The following is a 24,180-nucleotide window of genomic DNA, read 5'->3' on the forward strand; positions in this document are numbered from 1 at the left end:
TGATGAGAATACAGAAAGAACATAAGAATAGCCTTACTGGGTCAGACCAATGGTCGATCTAGCCCAGTATCCCGTCTTCACAGAGGCCAATCCAAGACAAAAACCCAAATAGTAGTAGCATTCCATGCCACCAATCCAGGGCAAGCAGTGGATTCTCCCATGTCTGTCTCAATAGCAGTTTATGGACTTTTTCTCCAGGAACTGTCCAAACATAAAAAAAAAAATCTACTTTAACCACTCTTACCACATCCTCTGGCAATGCATTCCACAGCTTAACTATTCTATGAGTGAAAAAATATTTCCTTCTATTGGTTTTAAAAGTATTACTCTGTAACTTCATCGAGTGTCCTCTAGTAAATTTTGATGCAGTAAAAAATTGATCCACTTGTACTCATTTCTACACTACTCAGATTTTTGTAAACTTCAATCATATCTCACCTCAGCCATCTCTTTTCCAAGCTGAAGAGTCCTAACCTCTTTAGTCTTCCCTTATTCAAGAGGAGCTCCAACCCCTTTATCATCATGGTCGCTCTTCTTTGAAATTTTTCTAGTGCTGCTATATTTTTTTTTTTTTAGATAAGGAGACCAGAAGATAAGGAGTATGCAAACAATGAGGAGGTTCCCTAATACAGCCATCAGATAGAGGAGAGTGAAGAGAGGGAGCTGTAGCTCTGGAAAGTCTGGGAATCCAAGAATCAGGAATTTTGTCACACTGGTATGATTTACCATTTCACTGTTTTAAAGCTTAAAGAAAGAGGAAGAAAGAGAAAGAAAGAAAACAGGAAAATAGAAATCAACATGACCAAACCTATTACATAATAATCTAAAAACAATGATGAACTAAAACTGGATCTGCTAAGAACAAATGCAAGTATAATGGGTCTTTTATCATTCTATAAGATCAGCTTTGATAGAGTCACTGAGCTGCCTGGGTTGGAAATGAAAATGAATACAACTTTAACTTGCTATCTTTGCAGTAGCATCTAGGGTTAAGGCACCTATTACCGTATCTCAGCAAACTGTGTACTGCCAACCTAATTTCTCCTCTTGTGCAGCAATATTTTAAAAGCAAGTAATATCTAGTTACTGATTGGGTAGAAATGTAAGTGGTCATCTCCATTTAGATGTCCCAAAGCCATTCAGTGAATGCCCATTCTACAGTACCATCTGGGTCTCCAGATTTCATAGTATAATACTAGAATAATCTAATATGAAATTTGTACGAGTCCACAGTTACACCTGGCAGAACTCAACTCCTATGGACTGTGTCACATTTGCTGCACTGTTGCTACCACGGCTTTGTTAAAGGGGCCCTATAATTATAATAGATAATTTAAGCAAGAAGCCTTCACATATAGCCACGTACTCAATCTTGCAAAGTGAATGAAGAAACTTTTGATTGAGAATGTTTTTTGAAAGGTATTAGGGCCAGATGGTGTACATCTGAGGGTACTGAAGGAACTTAGGAAAGTTCTGGTGGCTTTATTGGCAGAAATTCTCAATGCTTTTCAAGAGTCATGAGTGGTATTAGATGAATGGAGAAGGGAAATGTGGTCCCTCTTCATAAAAGCAGAAGTAAGGAAAAAGTATGCTTGTTTTACCATGCTTTGCCATGTATGAAAACTTGTAACCCATTCTGAGTTCTCCTGGGAGGACGGGCTATAAAACCAAATAAATAAATATTATGTTGGGAAAATGGTAGGAATGAGCGCAACTGACAGTTATAGAGGTAATTATTTATTTACTAAGGGGCTCATAATCAAAATACGTCTAAAATCATGCCTAAATTGGCACTTGGACGATTAAAAAGACAGTGCCAATAATCAAAACGGGTTTTAGATGTATCTAAAAACAGCTTAGGCCTTTTCTGTGCCGCTGTACGCCCAGAGCTGAAAGAGGCATTTTAGGAGGAGTGGTGTGGTGCACACCTCCATTTGCAATGAAGTAAAAGCCATGCTAAGGTCTCTATCTGTTTTATTCAGTTTTTAAGCTTTTGTAAATGAAGTTATGTATGCAATCTATATATTTTTTTTCATGTGCTTTCTTTGCTTTCAAGAATGAGCTGATTGGAGCACTGTTTAGTCAGAAAAAAGTGTAACTTTTTAACAAGAAACCTAAAGCTGTGTTTTTTTCATATGCTCTGCTTCGGTTAATGGATGTTTTCCTCTAATTAATATTAATAATAATAATAACTTTATTTTTATATACTGCCATACTACAAACAGTTCTAAGCAGTTTACAAGGGAAGATAACTTTCAAAATTACATTGGCATGCTAAGTTTAGTCAGGTTTATCTGGCAGTGTTTTGGAAGTACATCAGGTTAAGGTACATCAGGTTGAAGTGGGGTCAGATAAATTTGTCAAAGAGATAAGTTTTTATGACTTCCTAAACGTTTGGTACGAAAATGCATTTGAGATGAAGTTGGTTAAACAATTGTTCCATTTGCCTGCTTGGAATGATAATGTTCTATCGAGGTATTTCATGTAGGTGCAGCCCTTTAGGGATGGAAAAGTGAACAAGTAGGTACTGCGTGTATTAGTTGTGCCTGGGAATTCGAATTGGTGAGACACATAGGATGGGGATGATCCTGTCATGGTTTTGAAGCAAAGGCAAGCAAACTTAAAAATGACCCTTGCTTCCACAGGCAGCCAGTATAGTTTTTTGTAATATGGGCTTACATAGTCTGATTTCTTGAGGCCATAAATGAGACAGACTGCAGCATTTTGATGGTTTTCTTGAGAGATCCCAAGTATAAAATATTGCAGTAATCTAAGGTACTTAAGATCAGGGATTGAACCAGCAGTCGAAAGGAAAATAAATCGAAGTATTGTTTAATGGTACGGAGTTTCCATAGAGTGAGAAAGCATTTTTTGACTTGAGCATTAGTGTGATCTTCAAACGTCAGGCTTCGGTCCAGGATGAAGCCAAGGACTTTGGTTGTGGGATTAATTGGGTAATCTGATCCATTTAGTCTCAAGGAGGTGTTCACGATCTTGTTATTGGGATTTGCCAAGAAAATCTTGTTTTTTTCGGGATTCAGTTTTAGTTTGGAGTGCATAGTCTAATGTTCTACCTTGGTAAGGACGGATGAGATGAATTGTTCTGTCTCTTGGGTCAATAATATTTCTGTTTGTCCACAAAAATAGAAGGTTTTGCATGTAATATATCTGTTTTGATGTGCCCTATTTATGTAGTGCCTTATCACATTAAGGATGTCCAAACTGTGCCTATGTTCCGTCCATAGAACTCAGGTCTATCTGAAGCCTAAACTATGCTTAAAAGTAGACCTGGTTTTCATTTGTCTACAAGGTAGCCATGAGATGGATGCCCTAAGTCGTTCAGCATTATGCAAATTAATCAAAGGATGCCCATATTGAAGCCTCACCCATACCATGCCCATTCTACATCCATACTTATTCCGTTAGGTGTGAGTTTTTCCAATGGGCATCCATAAAATTGTGGATGCGCCAATAAAGTGACATCCACATTCTTTGGGCATCCATGTGCCAATTATCACATGTTAAGACCCTTAAATGGCTCATTAACCACTTAGTTGGGACGCCTAAGTCCCGCTCAGCATTAGGTGGGATTTAGGCGCCCTTTATAGAATCGGGGCCTTAGTGCCAGTAAGGAGATAGTTCCTGGCAATGAATTTTTGGACATAATTCAACCTGCAATAATCCCATCCATTTTCATATATATTCAATATTGTTAACGTGAATCTATCTAGTAATTCTCTGATCTCACTTTTAATTATGCACCATCCAAATGCCTTCCCCATAAAAACACTTGAAGGCAATAAATTTCAGGCTTACCTCCTGCAGCCTCGTATCAAGTGCTGCTCTTGACCTAAAGATGAATAATGCAGCAATGATCTACATCCAAGGCTTATTTATCCTTCAGGCTTATGTCAAACCTAAGAATAACAAAACAAGTACTGTATATTCACCATTATAACCTTTGCAAACTGTTTGTGGAACTATCACAATGCGGAATATCTGTACAGGCTCCAATCATTCCAAGGGTTTCTGCATTTGTGCATGAACATTCTGACGAGCTAAGAGTCATTGCATTCCTTCTCAGGTGTATTGAAATCTTTTCCCTTGGCAGGTAGATCATCAAGTTGTTCAGAATCTTAACATGTTCTTTTAAAAAAATTAAAATATATAAATAATAATAAAAAAATTGTGTTTCTCTGACTTGTACAGTAGCGATCAATAAATGTTATTAAATCAAAGTAAATCATCCAGAAAATATGCTACATTTCCTGTCTGCCTTCTAATTTATAATGTGTGAAATATTTTGACTAGTGAGACAGTATCAGGACGTGCGATAACATAACATAAAATTTTATTTTTATGCCGCGATACACCGTGAAGTTCGATTCGGTTAACAAAAATTATCTACAGACCGTACATAGGCGGTGAGGGAACAAAGACAATCAGTCTAGGAGCAAGACAAGCTCTGCATCAGAAACAATCCCAGTAATTAATATGAAGTTCCAACTGGTGAACTGCCTGAATTACAGTTAATGTTGTAGATAGGGAGTTCCAGGTACAGGTAGCAGGGAGAGGGTAGGATAAAAGTATTACATGTATCTGTGCATGGAACAGTTACAATCATTTTGGGGGGGGGATAAACAAAAGTGGGGCACAGAGAGAGCACTGTATTAATGCTCTGCTAGGAACTTATTGAACAGGTATGTTTTTAAGCTTCAGCTAAAATGCATATATGATGAAGAGGACCCTATGGTGGGGAGTAATTCCTGGCTAGAGAATAATATGGGGACAAATTTTTCCCTGTCCTCGCAAGAATGCCTTTTCACATTCTGTCCCCGGGAGTTTTGTCATTGTCCCTGTCCCTGCCCCATTCCTGCAAGCTCTGTACTCATCTGCACAAGACTCAAACACTTTAAAATCATAAGTGTTCAAGGTTTGTGCAGTTAAAGCAGAGCTTACAGGAATGGGGCAGGGACAGGGACAGTGCCAAAACTCGTGGGGAATGGACAGGGAAATGGAGTTCCTGTGGGGATGAGGAAAAACATATCTATTCCCGGCTTAGGTGAGCTGTAAGTTTTGTGACATGAGCTCTTTTAAGCCTTCTTTGAAGGGAGGGGTAGGAGAAAATGGAGTTGGAAGACAAAAGGTGGGTCAGAGAGGTAGATTCAAATACTTTCATCATGTAGTTTGGTAGGAGGCTGTACAGCACCTTATACATGAAGCAGCCCAGTTTGAACAGTGAGCAGGCCTCAGTGGTGAACCAGTGCAGTTGCTTGTAGTAAGGCATGACATGGTTGGCTTTCCTTAGTCCGAAGAAATGTTTTTCAAGCTTAGAGACCAATCTAAATAAAATTTCAGCTGAAGAAAGCTGGTGACGTTTTCAACTGAAATTTTGTCTAAATCTTGCACACCAAAATGTGATCAGATAGGTCTCTAAACTTCTAGACTGATGAACAGAAGTATGAAATCGCTTTGCAAATATGTTCTTTGCAAAAAAGAAAGTTATAAATAAAATTAAAGAAAGAGAAACAAAATGACTCCAACATGCAATAATAATAACCACAAAAAATTATATTTTGCTTTTCTATTTTGAAAACTAAGTTAATCCTTTTTTAAATTTAATTTAATTTGATTTTATTAGCCATTCATGAGCTGCTGCAGTGGTGAATCCTCTGGGAATCTGCTTATTACTGTAGCAACATACAATGATAGGTTATACATAGGCCTATTATGATTTTAAGGGGCTGGTGTTTAGGGCATAGGCAGCAGAATGCTTTTTTGTTTAGGGGAGCCCAAAAGCTCTGCTCCAGACTCCGCTCCCCATATTAAGAGTACTTCTAAATGCCATTTCTTCCATTCGTTTTTCATATACTGAACACACAATATAATCTTATTAACAATACATAATGGTAACCACAAAATTAAACTATACAAAGCAGAGTCATTTTCCCCTCCCCACCCCTGCACAACATTTCTTCCTCTCTCCTCCATCCCCATATGCAATGTCTCCTTCTCTTTCACTGTCCTCCATATCTCTTTCTCTCTCATTTCCTCCCTTGCTGAAAAAGGAGAGAGAGAGAGGGAGGGATCCAGGGTGCCTTTCTCCAACTCCCTTTACTACCATATCCAACATTTCTCCCTCTCTTATCCCCTGAACTGTGTGCAACATTTTTTGCCCCTGCCCACCAACCCCATGCCCATTATTTCTCCTTCTATCACCCTTCTCCAGTACCATGCCACATCTTTTCCTCCACCACCATCCATGTCCAACATTCCTCCCTCTTGCATCCCTTTACATCTGTCCCACTGTTCCCTCTCCACCACAACAAATATTTCTCTCTTTCAACCTCACTCCTCTCCCACTACCATGTCCAACAATTCTCCTCTTCCATGTACACCTTCTCTTTTCTTCTCACATCCATGTTCAACAATTCTTACTTTCTATTCCCTTCCCCCACCTAAGCATCTTTCCCTCCCTCCATCCTATATCTCAAGGTCAAGCCCCCCATGTCCCAAATTTGTGCCCCCTCTCTCCCTTCTGTGTCCCAACATGTTCCCTTCTCTCCATTCTGTGCCCCAAGTCCATGCCCTGCCCTCCTTTGTCATAAGTTCACACTCCCTTCCTTGTCTGTTTGCCCTTCCCCTCCCTTCTGTGTCCCAATGCACCCCTCTCCCTCTATCCATTACATTACATTACATTAATGACTTCTATTCCGCCTGTACCTTGCAGTTCTAAGCGGATTACAACAAAAAGATAACTGGACATTTCCAGGAATAGGAATACAATTAACGGCGTTGGGCCTAATACATCTTAACGATAGCTGGACGTTTTTAGGAAGAGGAATACAGTTAAAGGCATTAGGTCTAAATCACATTTTGAAGGGAGGATCCTAAGAAGGGGAGAGAGGGGAGAAGAGTGGGGTTAGGAAATTAGGTTAAATTTCTTGAATAGTATGGTTTTGATTTCTTTTCGAAAAGCTTTGAGGTCAGTTGAAGCTGTCAGTAGGTTGGTGATGGAGGGGTCCAATTTAGCTGCATGTGTTGCTAGTAGGTTGTCGTACATCTTTTTGCGCTTAGTTCCTTTATAAGGGGGGTAGGAGAAAGGGGACTGGGTTCTCCTTTGTCTGGAATAGAGGTTCCTATTTAGGCGGTTGTTTAAGTGAGAGGGTGCCGTTCCGTTTAATGTTTTGAATAATATGCAATATAGCTTAAATTGGATGCGGGCTTGTATTGGAAGCCAGTGTGAATCTAGGAAGGCGTTGGTGATGTGGTCAAATTTTCGAAGGGAATAGATCAGTCTGAGGGCAGTGTTCTGGACAGTCTGTAGTTGTTTTATTAGGTAGGTGGGACAAGGAAGGTAGAGGATATTGCAATAGTCCAGTAGACTTAGGACTAGGGATTGAACTATGAGTCTGTATTGTTCTTTGCCGAAGAATTTTCTAATTTTGCGAAGGTTGCGCATGGTAAAGAATGCTTTTTGTGTGATTTTGTTGATTTGCACCTGAAGAGTGCAGCATCTATCTACTGTTACTCCAAGGAGTTTGAGAGTGGTCTGTATAGGATATTTGGTGGTTTTTATTTCTAGTTCAGTTATCGAAGGGGTTTTGTCTTTTTCAAGCAGTAGAAATTTAGTTTTGTCTGGATTGAGCTTCAGTTTGTGTTCTGTCATCCAGTTTTCCACTATTTCTAGGGTTTTTACCAGGTTATCTGTTGTAGTGGGGTCTTGTGAGTCAAAGGGAAGGAGTATGGTTATATCGTCTGCATAGCTGAATGAGGTTACTTCGAGTTTATCTAATAGGGTACCAAGGGAGGCAATGAAGACATTGAAGAGCATGGGTGAGAGTGGTGAACCTTGAGGTACTCCGCAGGGATTGGTCCAGGTTTCCGATATTAGATCTTTTGTTTTTACTCTGTATGTTCTTGTTTTGAGGAATCCTTGGAACCAGTTGTATACTCCGCCTGAGATCCCTATTGCTTCTAATATCTGAAGAAGTATACTGTGGTCAACCAGGTCAAATGCGGCTGAGAGGTCTAGTTGAATTATCAGCATCCTTCTTCCTTTGCTAAGGTGTTGTCGGGCTGTATCTAGAAGGGAGACTAGCAGTGTCTCAGTGCTGTGGTTGGATCTGAACCCTGATTGAGTTGGGTGGAGTAGGTTGTGGTCTTCAAGGTAGTTGGTGAGGTATTGGGCAACCAGACCTTCTATTAGTTTAACATATAGCGGAATAGAGGCTATGGGTCGGTAGTTGGAAGGGGTGTCTATTGGTCCTTTGTGGTCTTTCAGTATTGGAGTGATTATGATTTCTCCTAGGTCTTGTGGGAATTGGCCTTCCGTGAGTGTTGTTTGGATCCATTTCAATAGGCAAGCTCTAAATTTGGGGGAGGCATTTGTTAGTAAATATGAGGGGCAATTATTCAGGTCGCATGACGCTCGACTATATTTATTGTAGAGTTGGTTAAAGTCCCACCATTGCACCTTTTTAAAGTTGGACCAGTGTCTGTCGGCTGCAGTGGCTTCATCAGTTGTGGGGTTTATTATGATCTCTTCTAGGAGGGTCGGTGAATTGGAGAAGGAGGCTCTGATGGTAGCGATCTTGTTCTTGAAGTGGTCTGCTAGTTGGGTGGCCTTTGGAGGTTGGGTTCCTTGAGTGGCTAGGAATGGCTGAGTGTCTGTGAGGTTCTTCACAAGTTGGGAGAGTTTCTTTGTGTCTATGGGTTCTGTGCCGATTAGTTTGGAGTAGTAAGCTCTTCGTTTTTCTTTAAGTTTGGCTTTGTATTGTTTTATTAGGTTTCTCCAAGCTACTTTGGTTAGTTCTTGGTTCTTTTTTTGCCATACTCTTTCGAGTTGTCTGCAGTGTCTTTTTAGTTGAAGAAGTTCTGTGTCGAACCATTTGTCAGAGGATCTGCAAAGTTTGTGTTTTGTCTTTTCTGGGGCTAGTCTATTCAGGGTTGTTTCGCTCAGGGAGCGCCACTGGCGAATGAATACATTGTGGTCTATGGAGGCGATTGCGGGGTCTACTGTGGTCCAGAATGTAGAGGGGTCGATTTTTGGTCGGGTTTTGAAGGTGGTTTTGTGGGTTTCGTGTTTGCTTGTGCTTTGTGTCCAGTTGATGTTGAAGGTGAATTTGAAGTGGTCTGACCATAGAGAGGGGTGCCAGGCCCCATTGGAGATATGAATGTTAGGTGTATGGGGGTGTTGGGCCATGTAAGCTGCAATATCGAGTTGGTGGCCTTTTTCGTGTGTGGGTTGCGGATACAGAATTTGGTAGGAGAGTGCATTGAGGTATGAGATTATGCCTTCAGCTTGTTTGGAGGAGCTGTCTTCTAGGTGGAGATTTATGTCGCCGAGAAGCAGGTTGTGTGTTGAGGTTAATGAGTTCCGGAAGATGAAATCTTCAAGATCATGTTTTGTGGTATTCCATTTTCCTGGAACGATGTAGCAGAGGATGCAAGTTAGGGTATCTTTGAGTGAGTTACTGGAGATTTGACAGGCAAGCAGGTCTGATTGGGGGGTGGAGTGTTTGTCTAGGACTGTAATGGTAAGGTTGTTTTTCACTAGGATAGCCAGACCGCCCCCTCGCTTTTTTTCTCGGCAGACTAATTCGAGTTTGTATCCCTTAGGGCAGAATTCTGTAATGCTAGGGTCTGAGTCGGAGGATAGCCAGGTTTCGGTTAGGAAAAGGCAGCCTAACTGTTCTTTAACTATCCAGTCTTTTAATAGGTCTGCCTTTGGGCTGATTGATCTTATGTTCATATACGCACAGGGGATTGTGATTTGATTCTTGTGGATGTTGGGAATAAGCTGTGGGTGAAGGAGGTTCTTGGAAGTATGGGAGAGTTTGTGACCTGACTTCTTTGTGTTGTGGGGTGGTTTTCGTCCCCATGTGGTTGGGATGCTTTCTTGTGTGGTTGTTGTGCATTCTATCAGGTTTCCTAACTGAAGTTTCTTGTGTGGATGTGTCTGTCTGTGTGTTGTTGTCACTATTGGAATTGTTGAAAAGTGGTAGCCTGCTGTTTTCCAGTTTGTTGAGAGTAGGGAAAGCAGTAACATGATGCATAGGAGTTTGGTAGTGGAGGGTGCCATTTTGCTGAGTGGGGGTGAGAGGCTTGGGTCAGGGATCAAGAGTAGAAACTAGGGGGACTGGAATTTCTCAGGATCTCACCGAACCTCGGTGAGACTTGATGGCTGCAAAAGTCAGATATGAAAATAATACTATAAACTCAATAAGGAAATGCCGTAGGCAGTGTAGTTTTTAAGGAAGAAGACTTGTCCCTTGCTGGATCGGGGGAGGGGATGAGCGTGCTCCCACGCTCCACGGGATAGACCCGAAATCCCCTGCCGACTGCGGGTAGCTGGTGCGGGGGTAAAAGGGAGGAATCCCGTAGGCTGTTAAACCCGCTGGCTCGGGGGAGGGGCAGAGCGGTGCTCGTGTGCCTCTCCGGAGCTGGACTCCCGTCGAAAGAACTCGCCCGCTGAAAACTTTTAGTGTTCTCCTCGCTGGCTCGGGGGAGGGGCAGAGCGGTGCTCGTGTGCCTCTCCGGAGCTGGACTCCCGTCGAAAGAACTCGCCCGCTGAAAATTTTTAGTGTTCTCCTCGCTGGCTCGGGGGAGGGGCAGAGCGGTGCTCGTGTGCCTCTCCGGAGCTGGACTCCCGTCGAAAGAACTCGCCCGCTGAAAACTTTTAGTGTTCTCCTCGCTGGCTCGGGGGAGGGGCAGAGCGGTGCTCGTGTGCCTCTCCGGAGCTGGACTCCCGTCGAAATAACTCGCCCGCTGAAAACTTTTAGTGTTCTCCTCGCTGGCTCGGGGGAGGGGCAGAGCGGTGCTCGTGTGCCTCTCCGGAGCTGGACTCCCGTCGAAAGAACTCGCCCGCTGAAAACTTTTAGTGTTCTCCTCGCTGGCTCGGGGGAGGGGCAGAGCGGTGCTCGTGTGCCTCTCCGGAGCTGGACTCCCGTCGAAAGAACTCGCCCGCTGAAAATTTTTAGTGTTCTCCTCGCTGGCTCGGGGGAGGGGCAGAGCGGTGCTCGTGTGCCTCTCCGGAGCTGGACTCCCGTCGAAAGAACTCGCCCGCTGAAAACTTTTAGTGTTCTCCTCGCTGGCTCGGGGGAGGGGCAGAGCGGTGCTCGTGTGCCTCTCCGGAGCTGGACTCCCGTCGAAATAACTCGCCCGCTGAAAACTTTTAGTGTTCTCCTCGCTGGCTCGGGGGAGGGGCAGAGCGGTGCTCGTGTGCCTCTCCGGAGCTGGACTCCCGTCGAAAGAACTCGCCCGCTGAAAACTTTTAGTGTTCTCCTCGCTGGCTCGGGGGAGGGGCAGAGCGGTGCTCGTGTGCCTCTCCGGAGCTGGACTCCCGTCGAAAGAACTCGCCCGCTGAAAACTTTTAGTGTTCTCCTCGCTGGCTCGGGGGAGGGGCAGAGCGGTGCTCGTGTGCCTCTCCGGAGCTGGACTCCCGTCGAAAGAACTCGCCCGCTGAAAACTTTTAGTGTTCTCCTCGCTGGCTCGGGGGAGGGGCAGAGCGGTGCTCGTGTGCCTCTCCGGAGCTGGACTCCCGTCGAAATAACTCGCCCGCTGAAAACTTTTAGTGTTCTCCTCGCTGGCTCGGGGGAGGGGCAGAGCGGTGCTCGTGTGCCTCTCCGGAGCTGGACTCCCTTTTGTGACCCAACACACGTCTCTCCCTCCCTCCCTTGTCTCAAGTTCATGCCCCCTCCCAAGGGTGCATACCTGTGTTCTGGCCAGCTCTAAAACATCCAAGTAGGCCTCCTCCTCCTTCCTTTCATCCCACTTCTTTCTTCACAAAGCCATAGCAGCAGCAGAATATGGCCAGAGGTCCTGGTATGCTGGCTACATGACCCACTACCAAAAGGTGTGTGGCCACGTAGCTTAAAGGGAACATTGCTTTATTCCTGTTCACTTTTTATCTAATCAAATTTCCCTCTCCTTCTCTCAACCCCTAGTTTTCACATTTCTCATCCTCCTATTCCCTTTTATCTGCTTCCCATTATCACATTTCTATCCAAATATACTCATTGTGCTCATTCATCTCTTTGACAACTCTCCCACCATTTCTAGCATCTCCCCTCCTTGTTGCTTACTCCACCCTTGTAATCCAGCATTTCCTTCCTCTCTTTCTTTCTCTCTCCCTCCCACAAGTCCAACATTTCTCATTTCTGCCCTTCTACTCCCTCCTCTCAAGTGTGACATCTCTCCTCCCAACCCCCTTCCGGCCCCCAGTCTATATCCCCTCTGCCTTTCCCTGTTCATCTCTCCTCTTCCTCCTCTGCTCTCCCCGAGTAGTCCATCTTTCTCCCCCTTCTTCCTCCCCAGAATCTCCTTCCCTTTCTACATTTTGCCCTATCCACCAAATCCATATCTCTCTCTCCATTTTGCCCCTCCATATCCATCTCTCCATCCTTTTCACCCCCTTCCCTGATCCCCTCTTCCTTCCCCATGTCTTTCTCTCCTCTTGTTTCCTCTGTCAACCTACAAATACATCTCTTATATCCCTTCTACCCCCCTCTGCCACCTCTCCCTGTAATCCTTCTACCCTCTCTGCCATTTCTGTCCATCTCTCCCTGTCCCTCACAAATCTGACATCTTTCCCTCCTCCCCTTACCTTATTCCTGAGTGTCACATCTCTCCCACCTTCCCTGATTTGAATCCAATGTCTCCCTCCTCCAAGTCCTATATTGCTTCTACCCCTTCCCTAAATCTGGCAGCACCAGGAAGCACTCTGGTGGAAACGGCATCTTCCTGCCAGCCAGCCCACCTGCTGGTCGGCTCTCTCCACCGCGAACCCTCTCCATCTTTTCCTTCCCCACACACATGTACTCCACATTTCCTGCAAATGTCATCGGGCAAAGGAAATGACTCTCAAAGTCACACTGCCGCCACCGGCGTCTTCTGTCCACAGCACACCCCGCCCCCTCTGACAATTTCCTGTTTCCACTGGGGCGGGCAGTGGACAGAAGACGCCAGCGGCGGCAGTGTGGCGTTGAGTCGTTGTCGGGCGGAAGAAACATTTGCAGGAAATGTGGAGTACACACGTGTGGGGAAGGAAATATGGGGAGGGCTCACGGCGGAGAGAGCAGACCAACAGATACGCTGGCTGACAGCAAGGCTCCCAGGAATGCCGCCTGTGTAAATTTACTGTCGGCCCCTTTGCCACCAGCAATTTTGGGGGAGGCCATGGCCCGTGGCTCTCCTCCATTCTGGTGCCTTTTAACATCCCATTACATTAGTATTTTCCAGACCTATGAAGCTTTTGTGAATGTTTAGAAGATCAGTGTATATAGGATCAACCAGAATACATCAAACAAACCTTCTCCATATCTCTATGATTTCCAGTATTGAGAGAAACATGAAGACCAGAGGTCCCTTTAAAAAAATCAAAAGTATTGTTTCTCTCATGATTTAAACAAGCAGGAATTGCTCCTATATGCTTCAGTCATGCTTAATGGGCTGGCTGATATTTGGTGGCACTTAACCAGGCAGTGCTACTGAATATCAACTCTAACCAACCAACTTTGAACACGTTATGAGAAGGGTGTTATATGGGTGGAGTCAGGAAGCAGCTAGCAGTTATGTGGGAGTTAGTGCCTGCATAGCTAAGCAGGCAAATAGGACCGTACAAAATTCAGTCCTATCTATGCCTGCTGAGATCTGCAGGAGCCAGCTCTGGATATCAGTCAGTAGTCACATAACTTGAGTTGAACAAATGTCCCATCCTCCAACAAATGTCCCATCCTCCAATTGCTCTGCACTGCTCATCAAACATCTTCCTTTTCTGATTGCCCTTCTCCATTCCAATCACTTATAACTTCTGATTGCCTTACCTTTCCAATCCTCCTGAGAGTCAAACTAATGGCCACTGGAGATTAACCTTCCATCTAATAACATTTCTCCTTATGTGGAAAGTTGAGTCCTTTATAGGTCTGCTATAGGTCGTTTCACTTTCCATTTTGGTGCAATCATGAGATGGGATTGCAAAGGGATAGGGATTAGGGAAGAGATTGGGAAGGGTTGGGTTGAAGTGAAAGGAATGGCTTCTGCTAAAGGCTAAAACACATTAACTGCTTAACAGTTCTTGACTGTCTACCTTACCTTAAAATGGGAGTTCTCAACCCAATCTGTCAGGTTTTCAGGATACTCACAATGAATATGCATGAGATACATTTTAATTCAATGGGGGTTTTGTATGAAAATTTAGCTACTTATTCAATGTACATATCCTGAAAACCTAAGTGGCTAGGTATATCCCTAAGATTGAGTTGAGAGCCCCTACAATAAAGAGGAACTCCACTGATGATTGAAATGTCTGTTTATTTACCGAGTTACTTTACAAAATTAAATGATTCAAATACAAAGTGGACACAGAGCATATTTTTTAAATAAAACTCTGCAGAAACTGTACATACAATGCATAGAATTAAGGACATTCTCACTGATTTTATCTTATCTAACTGGTTATATATACAATTTCTTAAGAGATCATCAATGCCGGAGGGCTAAAACAATCCCAGCTTTTAATGGGTCATTTTATAAAGCAATTTGCACATATAAAGAATATTTATCATTGGAAAATGACTGATAAGGGTAAACATACACATAATATTCCAGACAACATACTCGTCTGTACTTTTTATGGCGTGCACTGGCGTTCCAAGAGGACAAAGCAGGGTTCAGATGCATGAGATTATCCACACCTACAATGCAGTATATATATCAGTCAATGTTTTCTAGAACATTTTTTATAAGCATCAGTATATAGGAAATGATTGGGTTGCTGATTCATTGTAAGCAGATGGGTAAGGGGATTAGGGACAAGGATCATGGTACTCTATAGCAGTGGTTCCCATCCCTGTCCTGGAGGACCACCAGGCCAATCGGGTTTTCAGGATAGCCCTAATAAATATGCATGAGAGAGATTTGCATATAATGGAAGTGACAGGCATGCTCCATGCATATTAGAGCTATCCTGAAAACTCGATTGGCCTGGTGGTCCTCCAGGACAGGGTTGGGAACCACTGCTCTATAGCATGGTCAAGAAAGGATACACAGGTCTTTAGTGGGACTGAAAGATGGCTTTTCTCAGAGCCACTTTTAACTCTCTGCTTCTCAAACTATAAATCAGAGGGTTTAGAAGTGGAAGAGTAACTATATACATTGCAACAGGTAACTTGTTTGTATCGGCAGAATCCATCGACCAAGGGTGTATATACATTCCTATCATAGTCCCATATGCCAGAAGGATGACTGTAAGGTGGGAGGAGCAGGTGGAGAAGGCCTTGCTTTTGCCCGTTGAAGAGCGGATTTTCAGGATGGAGGAAATGATAAACACATAGGATGTCAGGGTTAGGAGAAATGGAAGGAAGAGTACAAATAATGCTACTATGTAATTCATCATTTGAATTGCTGAAGTATCCGAAGACGAAAGTTTCACCAGTGCAGCCATTTCACAGAAAAAGTGATTTATTACATTGGAGATAAAGAAAGGAATCTGGGATACAGCAATATTATGTGGCAATGTTTCTACTAAACCTGCTATCCATGAGGCAGCTGCCAGAACAGCACATGCCTTCTTATTCATGATGTTGAGGTAACGCAAGGGGTTGCATATCGCAACATAACGGTCATATGCCATGGCAGTGAGAAGAGTAAATTCTGTAGTTACACAGATTGTATAGCAGTACATCTGTAGAATGCATCCCACAAAAGATATATTATAGTTCTTTGCCAATAGAACTGCCAACAGTTTTGGCACAATGGAAGTCAAAGAACAGATATCTAAGGCAGACAAGTTGGCCAGGAAGAAGTACATGGGGGTGTGGAGGTGTCGATCAACACAAGTTATGCAGATAACCAGGAGGTTCCCCAGCACAGCCATTAGGTAGAGGAGCAAGAAGAGAGTGAAGAGAGGCAGCTGCAACTCTGGAAACTCTGGGAACCCAAGAATCAGGAATTCTTTCACTCTGGTATAATTTACCATTTCATTGTTTGAAAGCTTGAAGGAAGAAGAGACAGAATGAGGGAAAGCAGCTAGAAATTAGGAACAAATGTGAGCAAGCATAATACAAAATGCTCCAAAAACAATGATGCAAATAACCTGGATGAACTAAGAACAAATGCAAATAAAAGTGTTTTTGTAAATCATCTTATGGGGGGGTCACTGAGCTGGGTTAACTGTGATTGAAAATAAATACAGGCTTCAATCTTGCTATCTTTGCCATACCATTAAAGTATAAAACACCTATTATCTCAGCAAACCAGCAAACTGTGTACTGTCGACCTGATCTGCTCTCAGATGCAGCAATATTTTAAGCAAACTAAGAAGTAGTTGCAGATTCAGCAGTCCTGTAAGCGGGCCAATGCTATGCGATGAATGCCTATTACACAATAGCATCTCGATCACCAGATTCTATTGTATAATACTAAGAGAGCCCAGTGTGTTACATGCATGTGCCTACAGATACATCAACAATATTCCTGGCAGAACTGTGATGGTGTGAAAATTGTACAGACCTGTGTAACTGATGGCTACAGAGGCAATTATAAAACTGGGTTGCATAGAATACTAGCGTAATATATAAACACTAGTCTTTAAGCCCGTTATATTAATGGGTGCTAGAATAGATGTGTCTGTCTGTCTGTGTTTCTTTCTCTCTCTTTCCTTGGCCACTGTCTGTGTCCTTCTATCTTCCCCCAAGCAAGGCTGTCTGCCCCCAACACACCCCTCCCCTCAAAGCAGCCCCCTTTCCCTAACTGTCTCTCCATGGCCCCTTCTGTATTCACCCCAGAGCAAAGCTGTTTGTCCCCAGCACAGACCTCCCCTCAAAGCAGCCCCCTTTCCCTAACTGTCTCTCCATGGCCCCTTCTGTCTTCCCCCCACAGCAAAGCTGTCTGTCCCCAGCACACTTCCCCGCCCCCTCCCCAAAGCAGCCCCCTTTCCCTCTCCCTGTCTCTCCATGGCCCCTTCTGTCTTCCCACCAGAGCAAAGCTATCTGTCCCAAGCACACTCCCCCCCCCAAAAAAAAAAGCAGCCCCTAGTGTTTAAGCCTTTTACATTAACGGGTGCTAGAGTAATGTCTGTCTGCCTGGGTTTTTTTTTCTTTGTCCCATCCTATGTCCTTAGTGCCCCCAGTAACACCTTCCATGTCCTTAATGTCCCATTCAATGTCCTTAGTGCCCTCAGTGCCTCCTTCCTATATCCTTAGTGCCCTCAGTGCCCCTTCCTATGTCCTTAGTGCCCCAGTGCCTCCTTCCCGTGTCCTTAGTGCCCTTTCCTATGTCCTTAGTGCCCCCAGTGCCTCCTTCCAATGCCTCCCTCGATGCCTTTTAGACTTTGTTCCACCCACACCCTTCCCCCGAAGCCAGCCTGCCTGCCTCCCATCCCCCTATGCAGTACAACCTTTAATTTCTACCCCCCCCCCATTCTCCCGTACAGTAGAATTCGGCATTTGCAGCATGTTTCTATCTACCCCCTCATGCCACTACCGCTGCCATGCAGCCGACCCCACTGACCCTCCCATCATGAGACGAACACAAACCTCCGGCCTGCAGCAGCTCCACAGCACTCTAAACATTCTGCTTCGCGGCCTTCTACTGTCCTGATTTCCTCGGCAGTTAAAATCAAGACAGTAGAAGGCTGGAAGCAGAATGTTTAGAGTGCTGTGGAGCTGCTGCAGGCCGGAGGTTTGTGTTCGTCTCACGATGGGAGGGTCAGTGGGGTCGGCTGCATGGCAGCGGTAGTGGCATGCCGGTGAAGGTTTGTGTTCATCTCGCGGTGGGAGGGTTAGATGGTAGGCTCAACCCATCGGCCCTGGGGGTCCTTGGGCAGCAAGGGTCGGACGCGCACCGCCACGCGCACGGGGCTCTCCTCGACCCGGGGCTTCGGCGCCATCGACGAAGGGAAAGAGGCACGAGCCGCGCAGTCAAGGAAAGTGCGGCTGCTTCATCTCGTTTCTTCGGCGGCCGTCCCCTCCCCCGGCCCCACGGTTGCGACCCATCTAAGCTGAGATCTATGCGCATGCACTGCTTTCAATGCATATTCACTGGGGAAATCCTGAAAACCCGACTGGATTGCGGCCCTCAAGGAGGGACTTTGAGATCCCTGTTCTAAACCCTCTGCTCCTTCTCCTGTCTCCATCACTGTAATACTATCATCGTTCCGGTCTCCTCTGTTCGTAACCTTGGAATCATCTTCGATGCTGACCTCTCATTTTCTACGTACATCCAACAAACTGCTAGGGCCTGTCGCTTCTATCTTTACAACATCACCAAAATTTGTCCCTTCCTTTCTGAGCACAGTACCCGGACCCTTGTCCACACTCTCATAACCTCACGCTTAGATTACTGCAATCTACTTCTAATCACAGTGCCACCTCTCCCCCTTGCAATCTATGCAAAACTGCTGCACAACTCATCTTGTACCAACCTCGCTACACTCATGTCATTCCTCTCCTAAAATCACTTCACTAGCTCCCTATCTGCCTTCAAGCTGACCAACATGTGTGTTCTTTCTGCTGCCCCTCAATATCTCTCTTCTCTCTCCTTATACACTTCCCACAGAACTATGTTCCTCAGATAAGTCGCTCTTAGCTTTACCCTTCTCCTCCACTGCCAATTCCAGACTTTGTTCCTTTCATCTAGCTGCCCCCCTATGCCTGGAATAAATTACCCAAGTTTGTCCATGAAGCTCATTCCCTTGTTTAAAAGCAGACTGAAAACTCATCTTTTTGATGTAACCTTCAATTCATAACCTTACTCTCCACTGCCCACCAACCCAGCCAGCTGATTTAACCATTCCTCTTAACTGTATCCATGACATCCTGTTTGTCTCTCTTGACTGTTTAAATTGTAAGATCTTTTGAGCAGGGAATATCTACTTCTTTGTGACTGTATAGCGCTGCATACGTCTTGTAGCAATATAGAAATAATTAATAGTAGTAGTACCACCCATGCTCCACTGATACATACCCTTGCATTCATGGACTGTGTGAGTTATATACACTGTTATATAATAGTTTTTAGGAAGCCTTCTGACACTTTCGCTTGCTAAAAGTCTGCTTTTGGAGATGCACAAAGATCTGTAAAGGGTACCACAAAAGTTCTCATTTTCTCACTTATCCAGCCTTGCAAATGTGAATCTTCTAGGCAATTCTATGATCTCCTTTCTAATTACCTACAATAACCCCACCAAAATCCAAATTAAACTCTCAAAGCAAGAAAATTCAGGCTTACCTCCTGCAGCTTCACATCAGGTGTTGCTCTTGAGCTAATGAAGAATTAGTGGAGAAATTATCTACAACCAGGGGTTATTTATCCTTCAGACTTACGTCATACTAAAAATAACAGAGTCACTGTCACAGCATTCACAAACTGTGTCTGAGGAATTATCACACTGAGGAATATCAGCACAAATTTCAATCATTCTCTGTCCAGAACAAGAGTTTCTACATTTGTACAGAAATATCCATATGAGCTTGGAATCATTACATTCCTGTATGGATATTAAAAATTATACTTTTCTTTTTGTTGTTAAAATTACTAATAAAAATAAAGATAAAAAATTAAAATATTCCTCCTACTCTCATAGAGTTCTATAATTTTATTAACCTATTAAGTATTAAATTAATGTGTGGCTAAAATATTTTATTTTGTAATGTATAACTGGTACATAACAAAATAACGTTAAAATCAACCTCCCTCCCGTTTTACAAAACCGTAGCATGGTTTTTAGCATCAGTCATGGCTGTAATAGCTCCAATGCTCATAGAATTCCTATGAGCATCAGAGCTGTTACTGCCAAGGCCACCACTAAAAACCGTGCTACAGTTTTGTAAAAGTGGGGGATGACAAATAAAGATCAATCAAATGATTTGCAGAGGTGCATGTGGTTAAAGATGTTAAAGATATACAATCAGATCTAGGATCTTTAAATTCTGTGATGTCCTAAGACTCATCTATTCACTGAAAAAATACGACCAGATCACAGAGGCATACCACGACTCACACTGGCTCCCAATACAAGCAAGAGTACACTTCAAATTCTATTGCCTACTATTCAAAGCTATAAACAGAGACATCCCAACCTACTGGAACAACCGAATAACTCAATCCACCTCAACCAGACACAGGAGAACCCACTCACAATTCATACACCCGCCAACCAAAAATGTCAAATAAAGAAAACTATATGACAACCTAATGGCCACCAGAGCAGCAAAACTAGACAGACAACTCACCAATCTGCTATCTTCGATCACAGATTACAAAACCTACAAAAAAGAAACTAAAACTCTAATCTTCAAAAAATACATAAAACCTATTTAACACGACCAGATCCTTCCCAAGCTCCACCTACTACACTGTCTACTCCTTATCAAATCTAAAATGTTCAAATTACCCAACATGTATTACCTAATATCATGACAATTCTTATGTAATCTGCCTTGAACCGCAAGGTAATGGCAGAATAGAATTCACTAATATAATGTAATAGCACACAGAACAATACCCATAACATGAATGTCTTTCAGAAGCCACCCTCCTCTGTTCCCCACCTGTCCTAACCTTAGCATGACACAGATATCTCAGATTAGAATTTATTTTATAAGAAAATAAAAAAGGAAGTATTATTGAAAACAAGCAACACTGATAATATATTTGTATGTCTCTTAATGACTCATCTGATAGAGCACAGACATTGTGGAGCTCTTAAGCGAAACAGAAATACATCTAAAAACCCGCCCTAGTCAGCACTTGGAAGATCTAAAGGATAGCTTACCCAAGTGCCGATAATCAAAATGGCTTTTTAGATGTATCCAGGGACATTTTAGGCTTTGCTCTGCACCCAGAGCAGAAAGGGGCATTTTGGGAGGAATAGTGTGGGCGGGATGTGGGCTGATCTAAACTTACCCCCTTTTAATAAGTTTAAGGATGTATGGGGGCCATTGATAAATTATTGTAAAGACTATTTATTATTTTTCCCTGAATGTATATAATTATAAAATTGGGATGGGATCTTGAATTTTTATTATTAATTACGAAGAGAATGAATGATTTTATTATATTGTATATATTAATTATTGATAGAAGGGTGGGTGGGAAGGGGATAAATATTATTTGGGGAAATTTTGTGATATCTCAAGAGATGTATTAAGTTAATCTGTTATTCTTTCTGTACACTTGATGCAAATAAAAAATGAATAAAGAATTTAAAAGGAAAAAAAAAAAGAATTTAAAAATTTTATTTTATTTTTTTTCCCCTTAAATTTACAAGTTTGATTGTGAGGGGGGAGGGGAGGGTAAATTTATTGTTACATATTGTATAAGGTATTGATTATATGATAAGAAAGGGTGGGAGATAAGAGCATATTATTTGTACCATTGATGATTATTAAGTGTTATATTTATTGTTAATTTGTTTGGATATATTGTTATACTTATTGTAAATTTGAAAATGAATAAATAATTTAATAAACTTACCCCCTCTTTTACTAAGGTGTGCTAACCAATTACAAGTGCTAAACGCTAACATGTCCATAGACTAATATGCACGCATTAGCGTTTAGCATGCACTAATTGGTAAAAGAGGGCCTTAGTCATATTGCAGGGATAATTGAAAGTTTGATGAGACCGCTTAGAAAGAACTTACTGGATACGTTGTGATTTAGGTGATCTACAGGTCTAAATGCCCCAAAGCTATCCAAACTGACCAGATAACCACTGCAGGGACAAAGTACATACCCCCACACACTGACCCCCTCACACTCCCACAAAAATTGGAATAAAAACATACATACCTGCATCTGGAACATCACCATCTGGCATAGGAAAGTCTAGTATAGCTGCACAGAGGTGACTTAAGTAGTCTGAGGGATGGGCTACTGCACCATAGAGAGGAAGACCCAGGCCCATAAGTCACTCAAACCACTACATGAATGGCCACCAAAACCGCCCCAAACCCTACTGTACTGCCATATAGGTGCCACCTACAACAGTCATAGAGACTATTGGGGTTGTAGACAGGTGGGTCTAGTAGATTTTGGGGTTTTATATGGGGGCTCGTTATAAATTATAAGGGAGTTATGGTGAGATATACATGTGGCACCCTTTTTATGAAGTTCACAGCAGTGTTCTGTAAGGTGCCCCACTGCTCTCTTGTTATGTCTGGGTAGCTAGTCCATCACTTTGCTGGCCCCTCCCACTTTCAAAAGGTCTTGTTTTGGACATTTATGACTTGGACATATTGCTAGTCGAGGATATGGTATAAAGATAAATGTAGTGGCAGTCTGGATGATTAGATACCTAGGACGTACAGATGGATGATTTTTTTTTAAAAAGTATACTTCAGACGTATTTTTTGAGAATGGACATTTATGTCCTGGTGACTTTGTGTGACTAGCGCCCTACATCCAAATCAGACAGACGTTTCTTTCAATTATGTCCCTCTGTGTGACCAGTAAAAAGACAATTGAACCACTTGGTGAACATTGTTTGGTGGCTGGTCATGTGTTCTCTGAGTTTGTAATTTAACAGCTCTATGTTTGGATTTGGATTTATTTATTTAGACTCCACTTTTCCCAAGGCAGATTACAATAGAGTACATACACAAACAAAATCACATACAGTACAACAAATTGAACATGAATAAAGTGTTGATGAAAAGCCTCCTAAAATTACAAAAAGGCTACCAGCACCTCGCATCAAAAAAGTATAAATCAAGTCCCATATTTCATCTTACAGAAGAGGTGTTGATCTCCATAGAGGAGATATTAGATGTAGATTGCAACAAAGGGAACGACTAATTTTTCAATTCCAAACTATTCAACCTGGCAGTTTAAACTCCGCTATAAAATGGTGAGCATTCTTCTGATAGAACTCCCTCCATATGACATCATGACACTGCTAGCGAGCTAATAAGTAATGCTATATAAGAGGATGCTGTGGATCGAAGAATCACATTTTCATTATAGCCATCACAGAGAAGTTGTGGATATTTTCCCTGAAGATGCGTCCTGCGAAATGGGGTACTCCTTTTGGGATTTAATATTGCTGTCACAGTTCCTGGACGCTCAGCCAGTGTTCTTGTGTTGTTGTTCATTATAAGTGACTGTGTCTATACTTTGCCCAATTGTGGGCGAGACTCTGCTTGTCCTGCGGCTTGGGAAGAAATGGATCATTTCTTTGATGTTTTGTGATATAGTGGAATTTTTTTCTAAGACCGATAACTGTGATGGGAACTGTGTATATGCTTGTGTGGTTGTAAATATTTGACCTAAGGGTTGCTGCGTGAGCGGACTGCTGGGCACAATGGATCACTGGTCTGGCTCAGCAGCGGCAATTCTTTTTTTTCCCCATAATTGTTTATTAAAATTTTAAGCACAAAGAACAAGATGAAACACCATCAAAACAGCACAAATCACACAAAACCAGACATCATGACACCTCGTCTAGACACGTGGAGGGGCATAATCAAAAAAAGCGTCTATGTCCCCTTTTGGCCTAAGTCCTTAAATGTTCAAAGCAGAAGCAGGGAAAGTGTCCATAACCAAATCAAACTTCCTTGTTTTGATTATGGCCTAACTCTGCCTAAACGCCCAATCACCACTACGTCTAAAAGTACACCCACACGACGTCTACACTTTTCAGCTATAATGAAACAAAAAAACGCCTAAGCCCCAAATGTCCAACAGAAGGGCTTTTAGGCGAAGGAGGAGCCAGTCCTTTGCCTAAAAGCTGGATTCTGTAACCAGTGTCTGTCAAAAACAACACCGGTTACAGAACCCCCCCCACACACACACAACGATCCAGGCAGGAGGGTGCCCAAGCCCTCCTGCCCCATCCAACACGTGACCCCCCCGACGATATAGGGGCAAGAGGGAGCCCAAGCCCTCTTGCCCCGCCGACTCCCCGATGATATCGGGGCAAGAGGAAGCCCAAGCCCTCTTGCCCTGCCGATTAACATCGGGGTAAGAGAGATCCCATGCTCTCCTGGTGCGCGGCGACCCCCGACTCGAGTGGACCAGGAGAGAGCTCAGGCTCTCCTGGCCCACGGCGACCCCCCCTCCCCAAGTAAGATTGGACCAGGAGGGAGCCCAAACCCTCCTGGCCCCGGCGAACCCCCCGCCGCTACTGGAATGGGCCAGGAGGAGGCCAAACCCCCCTGGCCCCAGCGACCCCCAACCC

The 24,180-nt window shown here is 43.3% G+C and overlaps 1 protein-coding gene across 1 annotated transcript; it reads right to left on the reverse strand.

Annotated features, from left to right (window-relative positions):
* Positions 1 to 15,055: 15,055 nt before the first annotated feature.
* LOC117349742 (olfactory receptor 13F1-like) lies at positions 15,056 to 15,979 on the reverse strand. The gene has a single exon (XM_033923334.1). It carries the CDS (start codon positions 15,977 to 15,979, stop codon positions 15,056 to 15,058), a length of 924 nt encoding a protein of 307 aa, XP_033779225.1.
* Between the last annotated feature and the right edge of the window lie 8,201 nt (positions 15,980 to 24,180).

The sequence above is a fragment of the Geotrypetes seraphini genome, chromosome 16, assembly GCF_902459505.1.
Source record: "Geotrypetes seraphini chromosome 16, aGeoSer1.1, whole genome shotgun sequence".
Lineage (NCBI taxonomy): Eukaryota > Metazoa > Chordata > Amphibia > Gymnophiona > Dermophiidae > Geotrypetes > Geotrypetes seraphini.

Excerpts from the sequence above, each read along its gene's own strand:
- LOC117349742 (XM_033923334.1), bottom strand. The coding sequence starts at position 15,979 with ATGGTAAATTATACCAGAGTGAAAGAATTCCTGATTCTTGGGTTCCCA.